Source organism: Vigna umbellata, chromosome 3 (assembly GCF_029865625.1).
Source record: "Vigna umbellata cultivar VRB3 chromosome 3, Vumbellata_1.0, whole genome shotgun sequence".
Classification (NCBI taxonomy): Eukaryota; Viridiplantae; Streptophyta; class Magnoliopsida; order Fabales; family Fabaceae; genus Vigna; species Vigna umbellata.
Window position 1 is genome coordinate 50778894 of NC_142167.1, and position 23501 is coordinate 50802394.

Here is a 23501-nt window from a genome sequence, read left to right on the forward strand (position 1 = left end):
TTATTTTTCATTATCTTTCTTTTAATTCAAAGAATCATATTTTCTCCTCTCTTTTCTCGCGTATCCACATCCAAAAACAAACAAATGATTAACTTTAATATTTTCTCTTTTCAGAAGTTTTATTTTTATTTTTTTCAATTTAACGTTGTATATTAAAATAGAATATTCATTTTAAAAAAATAGAATGTAAAGTTGAAAGGTAAAATAAGCAATGTGAAAACTAAAACTTTAATAATGCTTTTCACGAATAACTAAAGGCAAAAAGGTCAATATAAAACTAAAAAGTAAGAGTTTTTTTCGAATTATTGATTATTATAGACTTAAAAATAATAAATTGTGAATTGGGATAAATATTATGTATATGATAATCATATAAATTATCTATTTATTATCATAAATAAATGTTAAACATGTTTAGTACATCACGTCACCCACCCTACCTTCCAATCACGTATGCTTAAATTTTAAACCACGTATCACTTGTTTTTTATTATTGTTAATTTTTTTGCATAGTAACACATTAATTAAGAGTAATAAGAACACGCATATCTCATCACCTAGAAAAGAAAATATACATTTTAAGAAAGTTTTCTACTCTTTTCAACAAAACTCAATTTATTGATGCGTTTCACACATCACTTTTTGCAATTAACCAAAAAATTCTCCTTTCATTGATTTCAAAGTACTCCTTTTTGTCATCGTTATCTATTCATACTTAATTTTCACATTTGAAATATTGAGATTTTGGACTAAGACTCATCAATTAGAGAACTTAATAAACCTAAAAGTGATTACGTGTGAAGAAGATGAAGGAATCTCATCTTGCTTTCTCTCCCAACCAAAAGTTCTTTTCCCAAAACTTATAAAACAGACTTCACACACGGAATTTGTTCATTATCTCATCTTCATCTTCAAAAACTTGTTAATTTCTTTCTCTTTTTATTCTTTCTTCTTCCTCATTGTTCATACTCATTTTACTACTTTTCCTTACTCTTCCCTTTCATCAAACAACCATGGCTACCTTATCTTCTTCCACAGATCATAACAACAATCCAAAGGGTATCAAAAAAACTTAGCTTTTTGTTGTTTCGTTCATGTTAGCTCCATTTTTCTATGGCTGATTACCATGTGTTTTTGTTTGTGCCAACTTTTTTCAAATGATTCATGAGTTTAATGTGCAGTTGATGAGAAACCAATACCACACGATCAGAATGTTCTGCAAAAGCACGTTGAGTTCTTTGACAGAAACAACGATGGAATCATTTACCCATGGGAAACTTTTCAAGGTTTTTAAATTTGTTTTCTTTTTGCATTTTTGCTATATTTTCATGAAACTAAATGCTGTTTAGATCTAACCCATGTATGAGATACAACCTCTTGTCTGTTAAGCTTTCAGAACAGATTTTTTTATCATTAAATATTAATTATTAAATTTTAAAGGTAAACAAATGCTACAATAAAATAGGTTGGAAATAGAAAATATCTAAATAATTAGGTTAAAAAAAAATTATCCTTTCATTTTTTTTAAGTTTTTAAAATAAAAATATATAAAAATTCTGAATAAAAATTTAGAAACATATTTAAAAGTTTGAAGTCAAGTCGTTATTTATCTCATCTATTATTATCTTCATTCATTTCCTTATAACCAAGTAATCTTTTATCAACGCAATGATCATTTTACATGTTCAGCTTAGAATTTAATTTCTAAGACACTATTACAGTTTTCCTTATTTATTTTAATAAGATTTGTTAGATCTATCAAACTATTTTTATTTCCATGCTCAAAATATTGAATCCTTGTCGTAAAATAATGTATTATAATTGAAAATCTGTAACGAAACTATGAATACAAACATTATTTTTTATTTGAAGTTTGTAAATATAAAAGTTATTTAGTTTTGAACAGTTTATGAATCTATATTTTAATAAATCTTATTCATAATAACAAACTCTTATAAATAAATCATGTTTACAATGATTTTAAAAGGTGCTGATATATTGACACAAAAACCAATTTACAAATGTAAAAAAAAAAAAGAGATTAAAATACTATTTCTACCCAGTATAGTATTTGTTAATTAAAAAATAAGTGGATATAATTTAGTTTTGGTGAATTTGATTTAATTGCAGGATTTCGTGCAATAGGTTGTGGCTATTTATTATCATCAGCTGCAGCTATTTTCATCAATGCTGGTCTCAGTAGTAAAACTCGCCCGGTATTTTCTCAAATTTTAATTTTCTCATTAATTTTTGGTGATATTTAAGGTTTCCTCATTAAAATATCTAATATACTAATTTTAATCCTTTAGTTAAATATTTAATTAAATTTTAATTTTGTGATAAGTTTAGATATTTTTAATTGAGTTTTTCTTAATTTTTTTAATTTATTAAATATTTAAACTTTTGTGTTTTTAATTAAATTATTATTCTTTTTTTTTATAATTATTATGTTATTTTTTTCATTTTTTATTTATTCGCATATATAAATATTTAGTTTTATAATTAATATAAAAACAATATTAGGGTTTAGTAATTTTCATTCCTCTAATTAAAATGTCTTGAATAATAAGGTGTCATGTTTTTCAATGATTTGATGACTTCCTCATCATGACTTATGGTGATTGAAAAAAATTTCTAGTATATTTATTGATATTTACCATATTTTCAATTAGAACAATACATTTTTTATTTATTAATTTATATTAACAAAAACATAATTTGATATCAATCAAATAAAATCTCATATTTTTAAAGACAAATAAATAAGATGATAAATAAAATAACAATTATTTTACTTAATTAAAAAAATAAAAACTTTGAATACAAAATCAATCAAAAAAATTAATAAAAATAATATTAAAAATATTTAAATTTATCAAATACTTGAAATCTAATTAAATTTTTTAAAGACAAAATTAAAAGAAGAGAAAAAAAAAACTAACAAACACTTCAGATCGTATTCGCGGATAGTAGAATTCAAAATGATAAAGAGAAACCAAAATTATAATTAAATTTTATTTTGAAAACAATTTTCCTATCACATGTACCAGAGAATAAGGATTTATATTTTAATAAATTAAGATAAATAGTTTAGAAACAATATTTATATTTTAAGAATACGTGCATCATTAATTTATAAACGTGTCATTGATAATATATTTATTTTTTTCAAGTACGTGTAGAATAAAACTTTATTTCTGTAAAGGCGCAATCAATTATACTTTATCTTGATGCTGATGCTAATGATCTTTTTCTAATTCCATGGAATATGCTTCGTTTGAAAGCTTTCTCCAAAAAACATAGAAAATTTATTATATATACGAAAAAAGTAAATGATTTAGAAATAAATTTTAATTATTTAACACGGGTTTTTAATAATCAAATTATACTTTTAAATGATAAAAAAACATTGAATAGTTGTGTAATCTGTTTTAGATGAGGAAAAAAGAAAACTATAAATACAAGAGACTGTTTGTTGTATCAATAAGTATTTGGTTTTGGTGATATTCAACTGTGTATTTAATAGTGTCTCCAATAAGAATTTTATGAATGAAAAAGAAATAATAAAGATTTAATGAAAGAAAATCATATTGGGATAATTTTAAATGAATTTATTTTTCATGTAATTATAAATAATTTTTATTATATTAATGGTTTTATGTTTGAATATTGATTTTGATAAGTTTCTTTATTTGTGGTACAATTTAGTGACATTAAGTTGGTTGTAGGGCAAATTTCCTTCTCCACTGCTACCAATTGAAGTTAAAAACATTCAGAAAGCAAAACATGGAAGTGATTCTAGTGTCTATGATAGTGAAGGAAGGTGCATATTTTTTAAGCTTTCTACACAAAAAAAAAAGTTGATATTATTTCAATTCTTATTTAAGTATCTATTCAGAAAACAGCAAAAGAAATGTTGATTTTACTGCCTATAAACTTTTGAAATTACTAAGTGGAGGTTGTGTTTTTTAGGTTTGTTCCTTCAAAATTTGAGGAAATTTTCAGGAAGCATGCACGAACACACCCAGATGCTCTAACATCTGATGAATTGAGAGAGATGCTCAAGGCAAATAGAGAACCCAAGGACTATAGCGGATGGTATAAAAATTATTTTCTTCTTCTTTTGGTATCCAATAAACTTTTCATTTATAAAAACAGTATATTAATAACCCACTGTTCAACATACTCTAAATGACCAAAAAATATCATGCAACCTGTAATCAAGTTGAACCCTTTACAACTAGGTAAATACAATAAACGTTTAAATTACATTATTTGTTACAATTTGGTGTAGGCTTGCCAGCTTCTCCGAGTGGAAAGCCCTTTATGTTCTCTGCAAAGACAGTAATGGTTTACTACACAGAGAGACTATTCAAGCTGTTTACGATGGAAGCTTGTTTGAAAAAATGGAAAGAGAACATTCACAGAAGAAAAAGAAATGAACATAATACCCAGAGATTCGTTTTCTTTTATAGATTCATACGAACTATACGATTCCTTTCTGAATGTCTGCTGAGTGCCATAGAAGTGTACTGTACTAATTTACAGTATATTCACTTTAGGAATAAGTTGTGTTTACTGTAAAATATTCAATATGCTTTCATTCCTTCAAAATTTGTTGAGTTAATGCTAATTTCATTGTATGATTTTAAAAGTATATAATTTATTTCATCAATCTCTCCTGTATTTGGTTGATAATAATAGAAGAGAAATTATTTATAAATTCTAATATTTTTTCAACTCAAACTTAACAACTAAGAGCCAAATTTTAAAATAGCAGGTATGGAAATTTAAAATAGCAACGATGCACAGATATGCTAAACATTAAAACTGTGAAATTTTATAGTTAAAAGCCGAAGTACAATTTAAACTGAAAAGGAAAAACAGCAAACTATAACTAAATCGAAAGACCAACTCCTTAATTCTAACAAAATGGGAAAAACCTGAAAAGCAACCTCAACGAGCATTACATAATTAGTCAAACAGACTAAAACCCATGTCATCATCAGATTCTTCTGCGGGCTCTTCCTTCTTTTCCTCTTCCTTAGCTGCAGCAGCTGGAGCCCCAGAAGCAGCAGCAGGAGCAGCAACAGCAGCTACAGCAAATTTACTTGGGTCCTGCATTTAAAATAAAAAATCATAAATAAAACGATGAGGATAGCATAGCTTCAGATAATAACAATGTCAAGAACATTATTACCTTCAGATATTCCTTGACCTTGTCGGCCTCAGGGAAAGAATAATCTGTCTCAACCGCAACTGCAAGAACATTCTTGTAGGCATTCACAAACATATGTGGTGCAGCCGCAAGTGTTGGGTATGAGATAGCCAACGAAAGAGAAGTAACCATGGAGACACCGGCAGCAAATTTCTCAAGGAGGTCATCCTCAGTGAGATCAAGGACCTCGGGACTAAACACAGAGCCATTATCATAAACAGAAAGGACCACAAGCCCATAAGAGAAAGGCCTAATGCCAAGCTTGGCAAGCAAAGCAGCTTCAGAAGATCCAACCTTTTCTCCCTTCCTAATGAGTTCAACAGGGGTAATGATTTCCACAGTACCTTTGTTAATCTTGGTTGGAATGTTAAGCACCTAAAATAAAGAGAATACGCTTAAACATTAATATTTTAACCAAAGCTAACTCCCGGATAAGTTTGTGAAACCTGTATTTAGAATAATATTGATTACTCAGTCTTTTTAAATAAAAAGCTTCAAAGATAACTTTGGTTGTATACAAGTGAAGGTTTTTTAGCACTTTCACCATAATTCTACATTATAAAAATAGTTTATAAAACAATACCAACCTGGAAGAAAGAGGTCTGAGATGGATCGAGACCGGTGTTGCCAGGAGGAACAACGACATCAATTGGGGCAACCAAACCAACACGGGCAGGAGCTCCGACCTGTGCAAATTAAATACAGCACAGTTTTAATGAACATTCAATTGAAGTGCATGGTTAACATTGACACAATTGAGAAATAGAAAACTAAAAGTAATCATTTGTAAATACAAAAGAACACAACCAAGCGTAATGACCAATTCCTCCAGTCGTAACCAACATATTTGGATAAATAAATCCAACCTTATGCATTTAAATTGTACAAAAATCAAACTTGTGATTCGCAACTTGCAATCGCAGAGTAATTAGGAGCAGAGTAATCAGTATCATTTACTTTAATAGTACTGTTTTAGGTCACTCATTTTTCAGCCTAAAGAGACTCACCCAATCCCTAAACTAGCAATATGATCATCTAATTAAAAAGGATCACTTTTATATAAAAAAAAAACAGAAAAAAACATTATTAAATACCGAATGCAATAAAATAAGTATAATAACATAAAATACAAAAAAAAAATACAGAAGCAAAAATATGAGTTTACCTTGTACTTGGCCACCTCCTCACTGACCTCCTTAAGGTCACCCTTGGTGAAAATCAATCCAACATTGCCCTAATTTAACGCAAAAACACGTTCTCTCAGCCAAACAATTCAAAACCTAAACTGAAATTGATTGAAAGAACACAACAAGCATATACACAACACAAGGGCGAAAGCTTAAACAGTTTGAGGAGGAAGGGAAACTCACGACAAGGAGAGGAATGAGGCTGAGATAGACATTGTTGCCGGTCTTCTCAGCGTGCATCCTGACGGAGCGCTTCATCATGGTGTTCTTCCCCATGAGTACGATAGAGTCACCGCGGAGACCCTTGCGAATGTTCTGGAGCTGGTTGGATCCCACGTTGTCGGCGTTCACCACGAGGATCTGGCCGTACTCTTCCAGAAGCTGGCACAACTTACCATCGTAAGCGATCTTCTTCTCTGCCTTGGTTTGTTTCGGTGCCATTGATGATGATGATTGTGATTACGACGACGATGTCTGTGACCGGAAGTTCGGCGCGGCAAAAACGAGGGCCAAGACGGGGCTCTGGCTCAGTCAAGGCGGACAGCAAAACGGTGCCGTCGCTTTAACCTCTGCTTCGTTGAGGTGAGGTGCAGAAGAGTGGGAGAGGAAGGAACGGAAGCGAAATAACGACAACAGAGGGGCGGGTGGATTTATTAGATTAGGGTTTTTGAGAAACCTAAATCCCACGGTTGGGATCATTTCGTGCAAAAATCCGACGGCTCATATAAAGGCCCAATAGGCTTCGAGTATTTATTTTGCTGGGATTTTTCTTTCGTCATCTCCGTAATTTCTAAATGCAATTCTCTATTTTGAAAATGACCATTTTATTTTTTATAAAGGTGACTTTTGGAGTAACTGCTCTCGAAATATGCAGGAACAAACCTTTTAGAATTTTTGGGACAGCGTTTTCAAGAACATACCGCAGTGTATTTTGGAACAAATGTTTTGAAATACATCACGTGATGTTTGGAATAATCTTTTTAAGGTAAGGTTTCCAAAGCAAACTTTGATGAAATGAGTTTCAAAACTGAATTTTTGGAACAAGATTTTCAATACAAGTTTTTAAAATTATGTATGATACATTTCATAACAAACTTCTTAAAACAAGATTTCCATCAAACACGTTTCATTCTTTTTTTTTCTATCAATAACTTTAATAACAAAAGGAGATCAAACATGCAATATCGATGGTGACAATAATAATAGTGCAGGATTACAAGAGACAATATTTTACTCCTTTTACTATATAAAGTGTATGATAACACGACACAAAGAAATTTATTATCTTATTTTTTTCTCCTATTTTTTTCATATATTTGTGTTTTTTCTTAGCTTAACAATTTTTTGCAAAATACTTTTCATAGTTATTTTGTATTCTTCCCCCTCTCTCTCTATTTCTTTTCTTCACATGATCATCATAGCTATTTTCATGATTTCTGAAAATTCTTCTTATATTAACAATTATGAAACCACTACTAATCCCTTCTCCTACCACCTTCACACTTTCAACACATTCATCTCCTTTAAACTTACCATTGAAGATTTCTTGCTATGGTTGCAATAGGTGTTTGCCACGATTAAAGGATTACAAATTTTCAAATTCTTATATGGTCAAGATAGTCCACCCAAATACCTTAATCCTGATGATGTTCTTCACAACATAGTTAATATCGCTTATCTCCAATATGAGCAACAAAATCAACTCTTGGTTGTTTGGCTTCTTGCTTCTATAGACATGTATGTTCTCACTCAAATGGTTAGCCTCACTATTACTTCCCAAATCTGGAACAAGCTACATGTTTACCATGCATCTTAATCTAAAGCTTAGATAAAATCTTTAAAGATTAGGCTTAGAATACCTAAAAAATATAGAAACGTTGCTACTTATCTTTTTGATATCAAGATTGTTGACTCTCTAGTAGCCATTGGATCTCTTATCTTCATAAAAGTCCATGTTGAAGCAATTCTTGATAATCTTTCAGAAGACTGACAATTTCGTCACTTTTATTTTCACCCGCCCAAATCCCTACACCATTGTAGAAATAGAGGCCTTGCTCTTGTCCCATGAAAAGCGTCTTGAAAAATGCAAAACCATTGATTTTTGTTGTTATCAACAACATTGTCATCTTAAGTTCCAACAACAACTGTAGAAACAAAGTTTCGTAATCTTACAAACCAAAATAAGTCATTTGTCATTAATCAACATTTCAACAACACCAAGAATGCTCTAAGAAGTTCTTGGTAGCAATGTCAAATTTGCAACAAGCTTGGTGATAATTCCACAAATTGTTGGCATAGATTTGAACATGACTTTCAACCTTTCATTTTTGCTAACCAATCTCAACTTTATTCGTTGAAAATTCATGATTATACTCCTTCTATTCTGGGAACACTCTCCACTCTAAATTATCATCTTTTGTATCCAGATATTGGTGTTACACACCATATAACTCACAACTCTAATAATGTTACAACTAAGTGTTCCTACATTGAAAATCACTTGGTCACTCTAGGTAATGGAACAGGTATATCTATTTCTCTTATTGGTTCTACTATTTTTCACAACCTACCTAAAATAAATAGTTCTTTTTAAAAACCTTGTGCATGTTCCTCATTTCAAAAAATTTAATCAGTGTTTCCAAATTTGCCTAAGACAATCATGTGTATTTTGAATTTCATTCTAATGTCTACTATGTTAAAACTCAGGACAAAAAGTAGATCATGCTTAAATGCTTCCTAAAAGATGGATTATATGTTTTTTACCCTTTCCGCTCTTCTCTCACTTTGAATGTTAATCACACTTCTGTAAATTGTATAGTTTCTTTATGACATTCCCGCCTTGGACATGTTTCCTATCATACTGTTTAAAAAGTGTTGAAAGAAAACTATATTCATGTTGCAAAAATTGATAATGTTATTTCTAATATCTTTTGTGATATTTGTGTTCAAGCAAAAATGAACAAGCTTCCCTTTTCCAAATCTGATAATACTCCTTTATATTTGGTTTACATTGACATTTGGGTCCTACCCTATGCCTAGTACTAGCGGTGCAAAATATTACATAACTTTTATATATGCTTGTTATAAATTTATGTGGATCTATCTTCTTCATTCTAAATCTCAAGTTTCAACAATTTTCATCATTTTTAAAACATTTGTTGAACATCAAAATCATCACAAATTAAAAGTCATTCAAATGGATAATGTTAAGTAATTCTTATGTCTTACAAAATATCTCAACACTCACATTATTAGACATAGGCTCATTTATCCACACACATCACCAAAATGACTTTATTAAAAGAAAACATAGGCATATAGTTAATATTAGCCTCTTTCTCATTATTAGGACATCATTTCCTAAAAAGTCTTAGGGTAAAGCTTTTGTTATTATTGTTTATAGCATTAATACTTGACCATTAAATATTATACTTTTTTATGTCACTACCTCTCCCCATTATCTCCTTTTTCTTTTTTTAGTGTTTAGAATCGTTGGGTGAGTCATATTCTTGGTTAATAAAATTGTGTTTATAAAATCTCTTATTGGTCATTCGCTGGACAAGCATAATTTTTGCTTAGTGAGCCAAAATTTACTTGTTATGCTAAGTCTTTTGGCTAAGCAATAGAATTCAAACTGAGTGAATTTCAACATGAGCTTAATTAATTCATTGATCGAGCAAAAATTTCGTTGAGCAAGTGAATGTTTTATAAGTTTTCATTGTAATAAGATTTATAAATGGAATGTGTGATGATTTGAAATTGACATGAGAATGATGAAACTTATATGAATTTGTGGTCATATATGTAAGGTCATATGTGAATTATTTTTTGATTGAAAAATTAAGTATTAACACCTATATTGTAACAAAAATCCCCTTGTTTCACTCATAACTTAAGTCTTAAAGACTGAGATATCAAGTGGTGAGAAGTAGATGAAGTTTTTACACACCACAACTAATATGGATGTATGGTATGGACTATAATGAACTTGCATTGGTCTTATATTCTTGGGTTCGCTTGAAAATCCAAATTTTTAGATTGGATTAGATGTTAGTCTTTGGTAAAATATGGTTAATACGAGTTTCCAGAATATGTCTTTCGATATTTAATTTGTTTGAATATCTTTACTATATTAGATCCACGTAGAGTTTATATAATTAATGTAGATTTGAGTTTCATTAATAAAGTTGTTTATGAATTGCTAATGAAATGTTTCCTTTTATATTATTCTCTTATGTTGAAGATTTGTTTTCAATAACATGTGTTGTTTGTTTTGTTAACAACAATGACGACGATCTCCTAGTTAGGTTGAGCCAAAACTAGAAGAAAAGCCACAAAGGTGAGTGAATGGATGATGAGTGCGAAAAGCTTTGATGGACAAGGGAGCTAAGCTCATAGTTTTTGTTGTTTTATGGTGATGAAGGTGGTGTTTAATGATGCTCTAAGAGATGTTAGACCAACACAAAGAGAAAGGTGACTAGAGGGGCCTCATGGATTACTCTAGTTTTGATATTAAGATGAGTAGTATAGCCAAAAATGGGCAACATAACTTTACTCAACATCAAAGATTATTACAAGAAAGGATACACCTCTATATATAGGCAATAGTGTATCCTAAAAACTCTAAAAGTATGATCTCCCACATTTGCACTCATTGGCCGAAAATGAGGCCTTTTAAGGAATGGACAAGTGTCCATAAATCCTCTCCAATGAGGGGAGGATATGTGGTCACTCACAAAGCAAAATCATATTCATTCCTAGAGTGTCATATAATCACTACTAAAACTAAATTCTCTCCAATGAAACATGACACATGACACATACTTTCCACATGGTTTGAATGTCTAACTTAAGGAATAACCCTATACTAATTAGGCCTTAATACAAACCTACACTACATAGACAAATTTGGTTTCAAAATACAATAAACATACATTTCCAAGTCATAGAGTGCATGATGAGACATAAACAAAAACCGCACAACTCATTCAATCAGTACCTACACTCTTTCGTTGACAAATTATAGAATATCACTAAAAAAAATCAAAATAAACAAAATTTATCAAAATAAAAATCATATTCAACATGTAGAAAAAATGAATACCACAATAAAAAATAAACTAAAATCAAAATCAAAATAATGTTTAAGCCTGAATGAAAAATATGCAAACCACTTTGAAAGTTTTAACCATTGACTTCATAATAACCATTGTGTGCACGCCAAATTTTCCCATACTTAAGGAGATAGATAACGTGGAGGAAAAGAATGATTATTACTGTTATTTATAATAAATAATAAAAACACCAATAAAAGTGATATCCAATTATAGTAATAATAATAATAAAAAGTATTGGCAAATATTTTCCAGTTAGCTTTAGTTTAGTTTTGTGTTGTTAGCTTTGACATGATGTTAGAGGTAAATATGTAATAACATTTTTAAAATTAAACCGGTTATAAATAAAATCATTTTAATAATAAAAGCATATAAAATAATACTGAAATATAATATCATAATTTTTAATGTTATAAATTAAAACGTAAATTTAATTTTTTTTATTAAACTTGGGATTTATTAAATTTTTATTAACCATGTTTATAACTAATTTGATCAATTTTTTATTCTTTTAGGGTGATTTTTGTGGTTTATTTGAATTGATCAGTCACCTTTTTTTGTTCCTACCTGCAAAAGAGGATAAGTGTTTTTAAGATGAAGCAATGTTTGTTTGACTTATAAAATTAATAATAAATGTCTTTTCCAAATGGGTTGTGTCTAAGTTGGTGATCATTTCCTACACGCTAAGCCAAACACACCCCATTTTTAGCATATACATATAAATATGAATTTAACCATCTCAAATACTTATAACTCAAACCAAGAAATCAAAGCTCTTATTTTCTTCCAATTTTCCTATCACATGGATTCGTCTCCTTCCTTAGAAAACACAAAACAAAGGGGTATGCAATGCTATTCTCTATATTTTTAAATTAAATATTTTCTTTCTTATATTTCTGCTTTTATTTACTCTTGCAAAATTTATATTTAATAACTTCTTTAGCTCTTTATTTATTATTTTGAATGGTTTTAATAAGTTGGTTCCGGTTTAATATATTACATTAATGGTAACGTCATTTGTTTCACTAGTAAAATAAATTTTTGATATGTAATACAAATAATAAATATCATCACTTTTATAAGAAGTTATAACAAATTTGATAGAAAATATTACATTAACATTTATTTAAGATCAAACGATGAACATTTAAAACAGTACGACGAAATTGAAAACAAAAATCTTATAACAGAAAACAAAAAAAGTTATTAAACTTAAAATTTATAGGTTTAATCCTTTAGTACATCCCTATGTACGAATGTCTCAATTGGGTCCTCGTTTTTTAAAGTGTATCAAAATGGTCCTTAATTTTGAAAATTCATATCAATTGAGTCCTTTCCGTTAAGTTGGCTGGACGGCGTTAAAAAAATTCATGAGTGGATGCTGAGATGACGAACGAACGCTCGTTCACCAGCGAACGAACGCTCGTCCACCAGAGAACGAACGCTCGTCCACCAGAAAACGAACGCTCGTCGACCTCTTACTGCTGGACGACCGTTCGTTCCACACTGGACGACCGTTCGTTCGGTGGTCGACGAGCGTTCGTTCGGTGGTCGACGAGCGTTCGTTCGCTGATGGACGAGCGTTCGTCCGCTGGTGGACGAGCGTCCGTTCGTCATCTCAGCATCCACTCATGAATTTTTTTAACGCCGTCCAGCCAACTTAACGGAAAGGACTCAATTGATATGAATTTTCAAAATTAAGGACCATTTTGATACACTTTAAAAAACGAGGACCCAATTGAGACATTCGTACATAAATAGGGATGTATAAAGGATTAAACCAAATTTATAAAGTCTATAAATTAAGACCATTTTTAGTTTAGATGCTAGAAAATATTTTCTTTGATTTTCATCCCTTTAAAATTTAAATTTGTTATTTTTTACCTAATTATCAAATATTTGTTAACAATTCATTTAATTCACAAAATAACTTTTCAACATTTAATATTGTCATCTGTACTTAAAAAATAATTACTTATAAATGACACTCCAATGTTATATATGCCATGAAAAGAATATTTATTTTCATAAAATATTCATATAAGTTATGTTGTGTTTTTTAAATAGGTGGTGAGAAACCAATTCCACTTCACGAAAACGTTTTGCAGAAGCATGCTGCTTTCTTTGACAAGAATCACGATGGTGTCATTTATCCATGGGAAACTTTTCAAGGTTACTTTCCTCACTCATGATTACCATCATTATATATATTCTAATTTTTAATACCTTTTCTTTCCTAATATTTTAGGGGTTCATTTGGTTTTTTTTTAATTTTTCCCTCAGTTTATCTTTTATTTAATTTTAAAAAATCATTAGATTTATTTTGTTAAATTCATATTAATACAAATGTGATTATGTATAGTGAGTCTAGACTTCTCCAAACATTCCCTCTCTTTTATTTTACTTATTACATTTCCATCTTGATAGATAAGAGTATTAATAAGTAAGAGACAAATTAACTTTTTTTTATTTAAAAATATATAAATATCAAAATGAATAATAAATGTAAATATAAGGATTAAATTACTAAGCTGAATAGAGAATGACAAAGTAATTTCTTTATTATTGTTATAAATGATTATTTTGATGCATTAATTATTTGAGAAAAATATAAAAAATAGTAATTTCATATAAATTTAACATTATTAACAAATTAATTAATTTTCAATAAATGTGAACTAGGTACATGCATCTCATGTTTGATTGAAAAGAATATTATTTTGTCATTGTGCGAGCATTTCAGTGTAGAAGTTTTTATTTATGATTAAATGCAGGGTTACGTGAAATTGGAAATGGAATATTTTCGTCGGTTGGACTTTCTCTGTTCATCAATTTGGGTCTTAGTCAAACTACTCGTCCAGTACTTCTCTTTATTCCTTAAAATATTTTTTATTTTCTTAAATTTTTATGTTTATGAATAAAGTCCTTAAAAAGGTTTTTTTTTTTTAGGGAAAATTTCCATCTTTACTTTTTCCAATTGAAATTAAGAACATCCATTTGGGCAAACATGGCAGTGACACTGGAGTCTATGATACTGAAGGAAGGTGGGTATTTATAATCATATACTATTTCACATTTTATATACATCGATTAAAGATAAATAAATACAAACTTTATTTTATAAATGATTTTGTAAAATTGAATTAAATTTAAAATTTATTTATCAAGAAACTTATCTATTAACGTGTTTTTTATTTTTCCACGTATTATCGTTAATTTATGACGTTTTAGGTTTCTTCCTTCAAAATTTGAAGACATTTTCACCAAACATGCACATACACAACCAAATGCCCTCACATATGATGAGCTAATGCAGATGATACAAGCAAATAGAGAACCCAAAGATATCAAAGGAAGGTATAAATTTCTCTTTTAATTTAACATTTTGACCGTTCATTATTATTAGGGTTATATATTTTTTATCTCCAACAATTACAAAAGATTGTCTTTTATTTCTGACTGAAAAACATATTTAATTATTATTATTATTATTATTTTCTAATAAAAGAATATTAACATGTATATCAAAGGATTGGTGGCTTGGTAGAATGGAAGATCCTTTACAAAGTTGCCAAAGACAAGAGTGGTTTACTACAAAAGGAAACAATCCGAGGTGTTTATGATGGAAGCTTGTTTGAAATGTTGAAAAAGGAACATTCTACACACACAAAAAAGTGATTCATTCTTTTGTTGGTGATAATTTTCTTTTTCTATTATATATAGACACAATAATGTGTAAAAGTAAGGATTTGTTCATGGTGGTGAAGTTGATTTTTAAGAATATAGGGTCATAAAATGTTTTTATTTATTTCGAATTTAGTTTATCATTTGATGTATTTGTTCAAGTTATATGTATATATGTCATCTGTCATATCCATATATATTTGGAATTTGTGGTGAAAAAAAGCAAAGTTTTTTGTCTTTTGGTATGTGTGTATATATATATATATATATATATATATATATATATATATATATATATATATATATATATATATATATATATATATATATATATGTTAAGATTAAATTAATTGTTGTGATGTGTATATAATAAAATAACAAGGAAATTTTCTTAGTATTATTGAACTTCTAATTAAAGTAATTAACATCTATAATCAATTGATTAAAAGTAATGTCACTATAGCATTTATTTATTTTATTTTTTTAATTAAACAACCATTTTCCTATGAAGAGATTAATTTTTTCTAAAATATAAATTGCGAACTTTATCTTATTGTCAACCATTACAAGACCATCCCCGGAACAAGTTAGTCGTAAAAACATTATCCTAAAAGATATAATAGGCTACGAATTTGTTAACTTTTGATATTTCTTTTCTCAATAATTATAAAATTTCATAAAAATAAAATAATTAATTGTTGGTATGCCTGTAACGTCCCGGCAACTTACAGAGAATATTGACTGTCCCCACACATCAACACGAGGCTTTCCAAAGAAAAATTTTCAGAAGGTCACACATCCCTAAATTACTCCAGGCTAAGGACGCTTAACCATGGAGTTGTTATGGGTTAGGCTACCGAAAAACAAATGCATTATGGTGATATGAGTAGCCAAATCAATTCCTTTAAGCTATCCTTCAACTGTATAGTCACATACCTATACAGTCTCTAGATCCCTCTCATTCCAGTGTATGTTCGATTCTTCCATGTGTCCCTCCCACTAGAAGCCTGCCAGGAGCCACTCTTTGTTTGTGTCTCTTGCATCGGCGATCACTCCCCGCCCTCGTTAGTGCCCGAGTGTCACATGCCCTCAGAACCCTTAAATGTTGTAGAGAAAGTGGAAGCCAGGTGGAAGGGTGGGAATTCAGAGCTTCAGAAAGTGGAAGACAGGTGTGAGCAGCAGAGTGGACCGATCGGTTTTGACGGTAGTACTTAAGTAAAAATTTTAAATCTGGTGCCACTTTCTGCATGCATTTTCTTCCCCAACTTTCTGAAACCTCACTTTCTCCTCCTTATCTCTAACTTCTCTCTAAACTATCATCTTTTCCTCCATTGATTCTCACGTTTTCCTTCATCTGATCATTCATCAGAACGTGTGTGAGGGTTGCTGGTGGCAAGGGTTCTCCTTTCAAACGATCAAGTTGTGGTTTGAGCTAGTAGGTCTTTCTACTTCTAAGAAAAATCTAGTTTCTGGTACATGCAAACTAAGTTTTTGTTTGCATGTGTTTATCTTCGTCTTCTTCTTCAAATCTGATCACATTTCTGGTTCTTTGGGTGTTCTGTTTTCCTCAAACAGTGAATATTGGCTTTGCGGGTTTGGTGGTGGGCAGATTCTGTACTATGAGCGGCTCGGTCTGGTAAGAGGTAAGGGAAACTATTCAATTTGATGGTTGGTGTGATGATTCTGTGTATGTGTGAGATTGAATGATTTGATGATTTGATGATTTGAATATGTTCGTATAAAGTGTTACATTCATGGGTTTTGGTGGTTTTGTATAAGTCTGTAGGGATCCTGCAGAATCATGCAGAAAAGCTGTGTGTTCGGTCTCGACCATTTGGTCATGGCCAGTTAATAAGTTATCAATAGAATTAGCATTTTAGCCTTACTAGTGCATGACCGCTCGATTTTTAGGGAGTGATTGATATATCAAGTGTTAATGATTATGTCTTTACGATCACTCTTATTGGATTAGGTATTTTGGTTAGTGATAGTTCATATAATAGTATTAGTAGACCTCGTACTTGTAATAAGCTTAAAATACGTTCGTTTATAATCGGATACAAGTTTTTGTATAATTCAGCCATAATGTCTTAACGTTCGGTTTCTTTAAAAGTATTAGGTTTGATGAATAGTTTGTAGGAGTAATTATAAGTGTTCAGATTAAGTTGTAAGTATTCGTCTTAGGTTATGTCGTTCGGTTTCGTAGTAGTAATTTGGTTGTTTCTAGTAGTTAGCTATTTCTCATCTTTGATTAGTGAAATACCGTTCGGTCTTGTTTTGGGGATAGTGGAATATCGTTGGGTCATGATTTGTGAATAGTGAAATATCGTTCGGTTTTACATCAATAGTTCAATTAATTATAAAGGTTCGGTCTTAGTTCTAGTGTTTGGTTTCGTAAGTTGGTGAGTTTCTGTTCGGTAGTATTCAGGGATTTTTGTAGTTACCATTCGGTCTTCTGCTCTGAATGAAATATTGATATTAAAATGATATTTTCAAAGTGTGACTCTGATTATTTGAGATAATTGTATGGATCTAATGTGTATGGAAAATCTTAATGATATTAAAGTAAAAGTTGATATTTCAAGTAATGTGGAAGAGAATTCCAAGGAGGAATGTCTCAGTGTAATGTGGTAAAGTATGAATACGGATAGTAAAATTCACGGAGTTCATCCTGATATTATGATGATTACTAATTCTCGAGTAGAGATGGGTAATGCATTGTGTGAGAATGACAGGAGGTCCTAGCCCATAGGTTCTTGGGTGAGTTATAACGGACTAACCTCGGGTGACAACTAATGGTTTTCCAGTTACTACACCACCCGAGTGCATGAACGACCTCAAGCTACGTATTCATACAATCCGGATGGTCAAGTCAGGTGTTCGGTTTATGCATGTATTATAGGGTTAAATTCGTATATGTCTATTTACATTGATTTTGGTATGCTATAGTGTTCGGCTTTGTATTGTTTGTACTTGAATGAATTGTATGTATGCATGTTCAATTAAATTGTAGTAGCTTACCCTTATTTTTCTGTTTTATCCATGTTACCGTTCGATTTTTTCTATTGCGATGATCATCCTTTTTGGATGTGAGCAGAAGGGGAAGAGTTTACTTTAGAACAAGAGCTGGACGGCGAGACTCCTGCTGAATAGGTTATTAGTGAAACCGTTCGGTCATTAGTGAATAGGTTATTAGTGTAAATAGTTTTAGTGAAACCGTTCGGTCATTATTTTGTTTTGTAAATATAACCGTTCGATTATATGAATCTAGTTTGGTAGTTGTATAAGAAGTTTATGTAAAATTTTAAATTTTATGGTTATTTTGTAATAACTGTAAGTTTAATTTTATTAATACAGTAAGTAATTGTTCTATTATATTGTTAAATGTTGACACTTGTATATAGTTTTATGCTATATTTTTTTAGGATGTTACAATATCCATATCCTTTGGAAATTGTTTCTGAAAATCATTCTTTTTAAGTGTGAATGTTGTTTTCTTTTCTATAATCTCTAAAACGATATTCTTTTAGTATATTGACTTTTATGTATTTTTTATCCTAACATCTTACCGAAAGTTTTTCATACAAGACTTTTAAAGAAATTTGCGAAAAAAAAAATTCAATAACAATTACATGAGTTAAATAACAAGTCTTTTAGGATTTAGGGTTTAGATTTAGGGTTTATGATTTAGGTTTAGGGTTTATGGTTTAATGTTTAGGGTTTATGGTTTAGGGTTTAGGGTTTAGGATTAGGGTTTAATGTTTATGGTTTAGGATTAGGGTTTAAGATTTAAGGTTTAGGGTTTATGGTTTATTGTTTAGGGTTTAGGGTTTAGGGTGTAGGGTTTATTACACCATGTACAAATTAATTTAATATAAATTTGTGATTTTCATTTTATTTTGAAATTTGTATTATGTATTATGAATTATATATAGATTTACGTTGACATTTGTTTTCGAATTGAAGAGAATTATTGTAGTGTTTTGAAGTTTTTTTTTTTTAAATTATGTGTGCAATTTGAAATATAAAAAAAATGTTTAAGTTTGTTACTTGAAGTTCATTCGATATATATACAATATAAGAACTATAATGTCAATTATTACAATGTCGAACTATAATGTCGAAGAATTATTACAATTCATCCACGTTATAGGAAATACGTTTAATGAGTAATAGACATAAATAGTGTAAGACGTGACATAACTTATCCAATAAGTTAGGAAATGGGTGAGAAACATTTAAATGATAAGAGATGAAGATATCATAGGCTAAATCAAGATACATTATTTTGCAGGATTAAACGTTATATAGTCCAAACAAACTGTAAATTTACTAGATTTGAATCATGAATTGCAAATGTGAACCTGAGAATCCCTGCTATGAAACTGGTAGCTTGCATATTTCTTTAGCTCCAAACAACAAAAGGAGAGCAATTGAAAGTTGGAAGGTAGTAACAATACAAAAACAAAGAGAAGTTTTTTTCTACGTCATTTGTTTCTTTTATTTTGAAAGGGTTAGGAAAAACCTTAGCTTTTGGATCTCATTTCTGTTCCCTATATTGTTGGAGAATAGCAGAGCATGCAACCACAATCTTTGTCTTTAGAAGAACCTCATCATATACTTTTATCATAAACATTCGAAATTAACATATATCAAAGCCCTCTTTTATATTTGTAGACAACTAACATATAGACATAAGAATTATCGAAGGCTATCATAATTTTCTTATAAAATGTACGTTGCAATTTAGAAAGCTAAAAAATAAAGTTATACTACAACTGATAAATTACGTGAAAGAGCACGTTACATGATACGAATATTTTAGCCCCAAATAAAGTGGGAAAGTTTTTTTTATTGAACCTCTAATAAAATAAAAAGGTAGCAATTCTAAAACGAAACGCAAACACCGACACTCATACTCATGTATGTGAAGTTTCCCATACGCCTTTACTATATAACACGAATGTTTTATGCAAGAAACAATGCGATATAAGTGTGAAAGCCTTCCTTTTACGATTCTATGATAACAAATAAAGAAAAAGTAGGTTTGGAATGTTTAACTATTGTCTATAACTGAATAAGAAATGACGTCTAAGTAAACTATTAATTTGGGATGAATAAACAAAACAATTAGCCTCAAAATGCAAATTAAGACATCATTCTTCATTCATTCTAGAGGTTAGTGTGGAGCAATCATTGGAAACGAACAATAATTTCCTTTTTAAGCAATTCTACTTTTTCAAAAAACATTAAGTTGTTTAAGTTAAAACTCCTTTTTCTTTCAGACGTAAACGCATTCCCTATTTTGTTGTTAATAAAAGCATCATGCCATCATACGCAAATCTCATCCTTAATCATTCATGGAAATTTTGTTATTTTCCACATCAATCAACGTCTGTAACATCGATGTTTATAATGAATTTATTTCAATGGATATCAATCATAGCATAATTGATCAGAACTTTATTTCATTCTGATATTTAACAAGTTCAACAGTAACGCAAAACAACAATGATAGAATCACAGCATTTTGAGACTTGCATGGAAAATTGGTGTTGTTTGATGTGTTTGCGTGCAGAGAAAGGACTAAGCAATGCGATATTGATGAAGAACTTCAGCATTTCTCTTTCCTGTGAGGATTCTGAACTTCCTTAAATCTTCATACTTAAATGGTCGATACCGTGGACCATCGTTAAGTTCCGCCAACTTTGGATGCGCCTCAACAATACCATCCCTTGCTGCTAACATAAATACACCAAACGAATAACGACTACATGTTTCCTTGCAAATTACACGATGCCTCGCATTCCAAAATTTTTCATTGCTCCAAACCTGTCACAAAAAGGTATATTTATTTTCAAGACTATGCATATTAATGTAATTCAAAAGAAACAAAATATAAACTTGTTAATCTATATATGCTCACATGTCCAACATCTCCAACAATACAGAGGAAGGACCCTGATTTGGGAGTCACTGCTTTAAATAAGCCAGAATCATCCAACAGCTCAAGACCACTGACACTTTCATCAGTCTTGAAGTAGAGTGATAAATCCTGTATCTGAGTGCAACATTACTCCCATTTCACCTATATTTTCTGGGCTGAAATTGTATTTAATACTTCTTAAAAGGAAAGGCCAGTCCTTGAAATCAACATCCTCTATACCCAAACACTTGCCCATCTTTTCTGCCATAGTTGATGCCAAGTCATGAATTGCTTTCCCATAAGCTTTTACTATTTTCCTGTCATGCAAACAAATTTGAAAAATCTTCTTTTCACGCACTTAATTAGTTAGTTTCATAAATGGGATGAGATAAAGAGAGAGGTTGAAGAAAGGAACCTGTGATGGGGTGGTAAATTGAGCTGGGAGAGGAAATCTTCAAGTGCCTGTGGTGATTTATGAAAGTCATATATCGCCATGGCCTCATATAGAGGACTTGATGGAAGCGGTGGAATATAACCACTGTCAGGAATTATGGATTTGTTGCGCATTTTTATCTCTGAAGGAAGATCATGCAAGAATTTGACTGCTGATTTCATCTCTTTCATGAGTGTTTCTGGAATAGGGTGGTTGATGACCCTGAAAATACCACATTTCTCACATGCTTCTCTTAGCTTCTTCCACTCCTCTCCTTCTGAAAGCTTCTGAAAATCCACCACAGGAACAGTAGCCTCCATCTCTGCCTTGGATATCACTCTCAGTTTTTGTGAAGAATTAGTTAACTCACTGGTATATATAGTGAAGAATGTGTCTTGCCTCGGTAAAAGTATCTTGTTATTGTTAAGGTTTTGTAAATTTCAAGACATATATTGTGCCCTAATGTAAATTTAATAATTCACTTAAATTTAAATTTTGAAAAAAATGAATATGATAATTAGAGATGGTAATAGGTTGGGTCGGATAGGATAATGTTACTCGACCTGCTAAAAAATCATTGGTTGCTCATCTGTTACTTATCGAATATTAGATTAAAGTAGCCTTTTTTGTTTCCTGCTAACAGTGTTCTAATTTTTTTTTCTTTTATAAGAAAATAAAGGCTTTGTTTTCTTATGGTTTATTTGAATGACCTCTCTTTCTAACTATTTTACCATCTAGTTCATTATATATATTTCAAGTGAATTTTGGACACATAAGCTACCAATATTAAAGTTTTTAAATGAGACCAGTGCAAAGTAAAAGTTCAATGTCTCACGATTAACGTGAGAAAGAAAAACATTAAAAATGACTGATGACATTTTTATTAATAGATATTCAATTTAGATGTCAAAATTTATAATTTTCCGAAATCATATGTTCATTAAACGACGAAATTCTCAATTTCTAACGTTAAACTTCACAAAAATTTTTGGTGAAAACACCGTATAAGGTTGTTGTTTTTCGGGCTTTTACGTTGAATTCGAAGTCGACATCATATCGGGAGACGTTAAATTGACGTCGAACATAAAACAATTCAACGTTAAGCAAATTAACGTCGAATTTTGTCAATATTCGACCTTAATCATTTTTTTTTTGTTTTTTTCAATTAATTGTGATATTTTTTTATAACTCTCCGAGACCTAAAAAGTAGAAAAACAACAAAATTCAGTTTTTGATATTTTATAAAGCATGAACTATGAACGTGTAGTATCAACAACAAACAACAATAACAAATAACAAACAACAAACAAGTTCAATCAAACAACAACAAACTAGTTCAACCAAACAACAACAATACCCAAGTTCAACAAAAAAAAAATAACAAACAAGTTCAACAAATAAGTTCTTCAAAACGAAAACGAAAACTAACCTTCAAAAGGTGGCTTCGTCGAAATAAAGTAATGCCACCGGTAAGAGAGAAAACAGAATGCGTCTATGACAGACAAGAACACGAATATAATCGGTCAAAACAAACGAAAATCATACATAAAGTAGTTAATTAACATGCATTTGTAACAAATGAAAGAAAAATTACATGTGATGATCGTCAAACTTCGTTATAAAAAGTTTGAGCAGAGAAGAAAGTATCGCACGCTAAGATAGAATGAATGAATTTTCAATCTCCAACTCAATTTTTTGTTGAATTCACTAACCTTTTAACATTTAACACTGGGACATTCGATGTTTTATATCTTTTTGACGTCTAATTCTAGGGAATTCAACGTCATACGTAAATACATTTTCATCTTGGTGACAAACATTTTCGTAAAATTTACCCAATATAATAAATTGATGTCGAATTACAATTCTATCGACGTCTAATAAATGCATTTATTTACAACAATGTCATCGGTCATTTTTAACGTTGGCTATTTAATGG

General features: G+C 30.3%; 3 protein-coding genes and 1 pseudogene across 4 annotated transcripts; 2 read left to right on the forward strand and 2 right to left on the reverse strand.

The window, feature by feature from the left end:
* The first annotated feature begins 772 nt into the window (after nucleotides 1-772).
* LOC148202874 (putative peroxygenase 4) lies at nucleotides 773-4675 on the forward strand. The gene is made up of 6 exons (XM_088110981.1): nucleotides 773-1059; nucleotides 1182-1286; nucleotides 2131-2216; nucleotides 3729-3823; nucleotides 3973-4098; nucleotides 4295-4675. Exons 1-6 carry the CDS (start codon nucleotides 1014-1016, stop codon nucleotides 4440-4442), a joined length of 606 nt encoding a protein of 201 aa, XP_087967107.1. The 5' UTR covers nucleotides 773-1013; the 3' UTR covers nucleotides 4443-4675.
* A 143-nt stretch (nucleotides 4676-4818) lies between these two features.
* Nucleotides 4819-7046, reverse strand: LOC124844656 (large ribosomal subunit protein uL10). Its single transcript, XM_088110980.1, has 5 exons — nucleotides 6589-7046; nucleotides 6384-6452; nucleotides 5806-5904; nucleotides 5201-5593; nucleotides 4819-5118 (listed from the first exon to the last, which is right to left on the reverse strand). Exons 1-5 carry the CDS (start codon nucleotides 6844-6846, stop codon nucleotides 4975-4977), a joined length of 963 nt encoding a protein of 320 aa, XP_087967106.1. The 5' UTR covers nucleotides 6847-7046; the 3' UTR covers nucleotides 4819-4974.
* A 5242-nt stretch (nucleotides 7047-12288) lies between these two features.
* Nucleotides 12289-15408, forward strand: LOC148202875 (putative peroxygenase 4). Its single transcript, XM_088110379.1, has 6 exons — nucleotides 12289-12361; nucleotides 13587-13691; nucleotides 14294-14379; nucleotides 14469-14563; nucleotides 14751-14876; nucleotides 15050-15408. Exons 1-6 carry the CDS (start codon nucleotides 12322-12324, stop codon nucleotides 15195-15197), a joined length of 600 nt encoding a protein of 199 aa, XP_087966505.1. The 5' UTR covers nucleotides 12289-12321; the 3' UTR covers nucleotides 15198-15408.
* Nucleotides 15409-20537: 5129 nt separating this feature from the next.
* Nucleotides 20538-21965, reverse strand: LOC148202876 (2-oxoglutarate-dependent dioxygenase DAO-like; annotated as a pseudogene). The gene is made up of 3 exons (XR_015784820.1): nucleotides 21545-21965; nucleotides 21130-21446; nucleotides 20538-21035 (listed from the first exon to the last, which is right to left on the reverse strand). The product of XR_015784820.1 is annotated as a 2-oxoglutarate-dependent dioxygenase DAO-like (transcript).
* Between the last annotated feature and the right edge of the window lie 1536 nt (nucleotides 21966-23501).

Bases quoted from the DNA above. Each gene is read 5' to 3' on its own strand.
- LOC148202874 (XM_088110981.1), top strand. From the start codon at position 1,014: ATGGCTACCTTATCTTCTTCCACAGATCATAACAACAATCCAAAGG. The intron at 1,060-1,181 runs GTATCAAAAAAA...TTTAATGTGCAG, and splicing joins TCATAACAACAATCCAAAGG to TTGATGAGAAACCAATACCA. The intron at 1,287-2,130 runs GTTTTTAAATTT...ATTTAATTGCAG, and splicing joins CCCATGGGAAACTTTTCAAG to GATTTCGTGCAATAGGTTGT.
- LOC124844656 (XM_088110980.1), bottom strand. From the start codon at position 6,846: ATGGCACCGAAACAAACCAAGGCAGAGAAGAAGATCGCTTACGATGGT. The intron at 5,905-6,383 runs GTAAACTCATAT...TAATTTGCACAG, and splicing joins AGGAGGTGGCCAAGTACAAG to GTCGGAGCTCCTGCCCGTGT. The intron at 5,119-5,200 runs GTAATAATGTTC...TTTTAAATGCAG, and splicing joins AGGTCAAGGAATATCTGAAG to GACCCAAGTAAATTTGCTGT.
- LOC148202875 (XM_088110379.1), top strand. From the start codon at position 12,322: ATGGATTCGTCTCCTTCCTTAGAAAACACAAAACAAAGGG. The intron at 13,692-14,293 runs GTTACTTTCCTC...GATTAAATGCAG, and splicing joins TCCATGGGAAACTTTTCAAG to GGTTACGTGAAATTGGAAAT. The intron at 14,877-15,049 runs GTATAAATTTCT...TGTATATCAAAG, and splicing joins CCCAAAGATATCAAAGGAAG to GATTGGTGGCTTGGTAGAAT.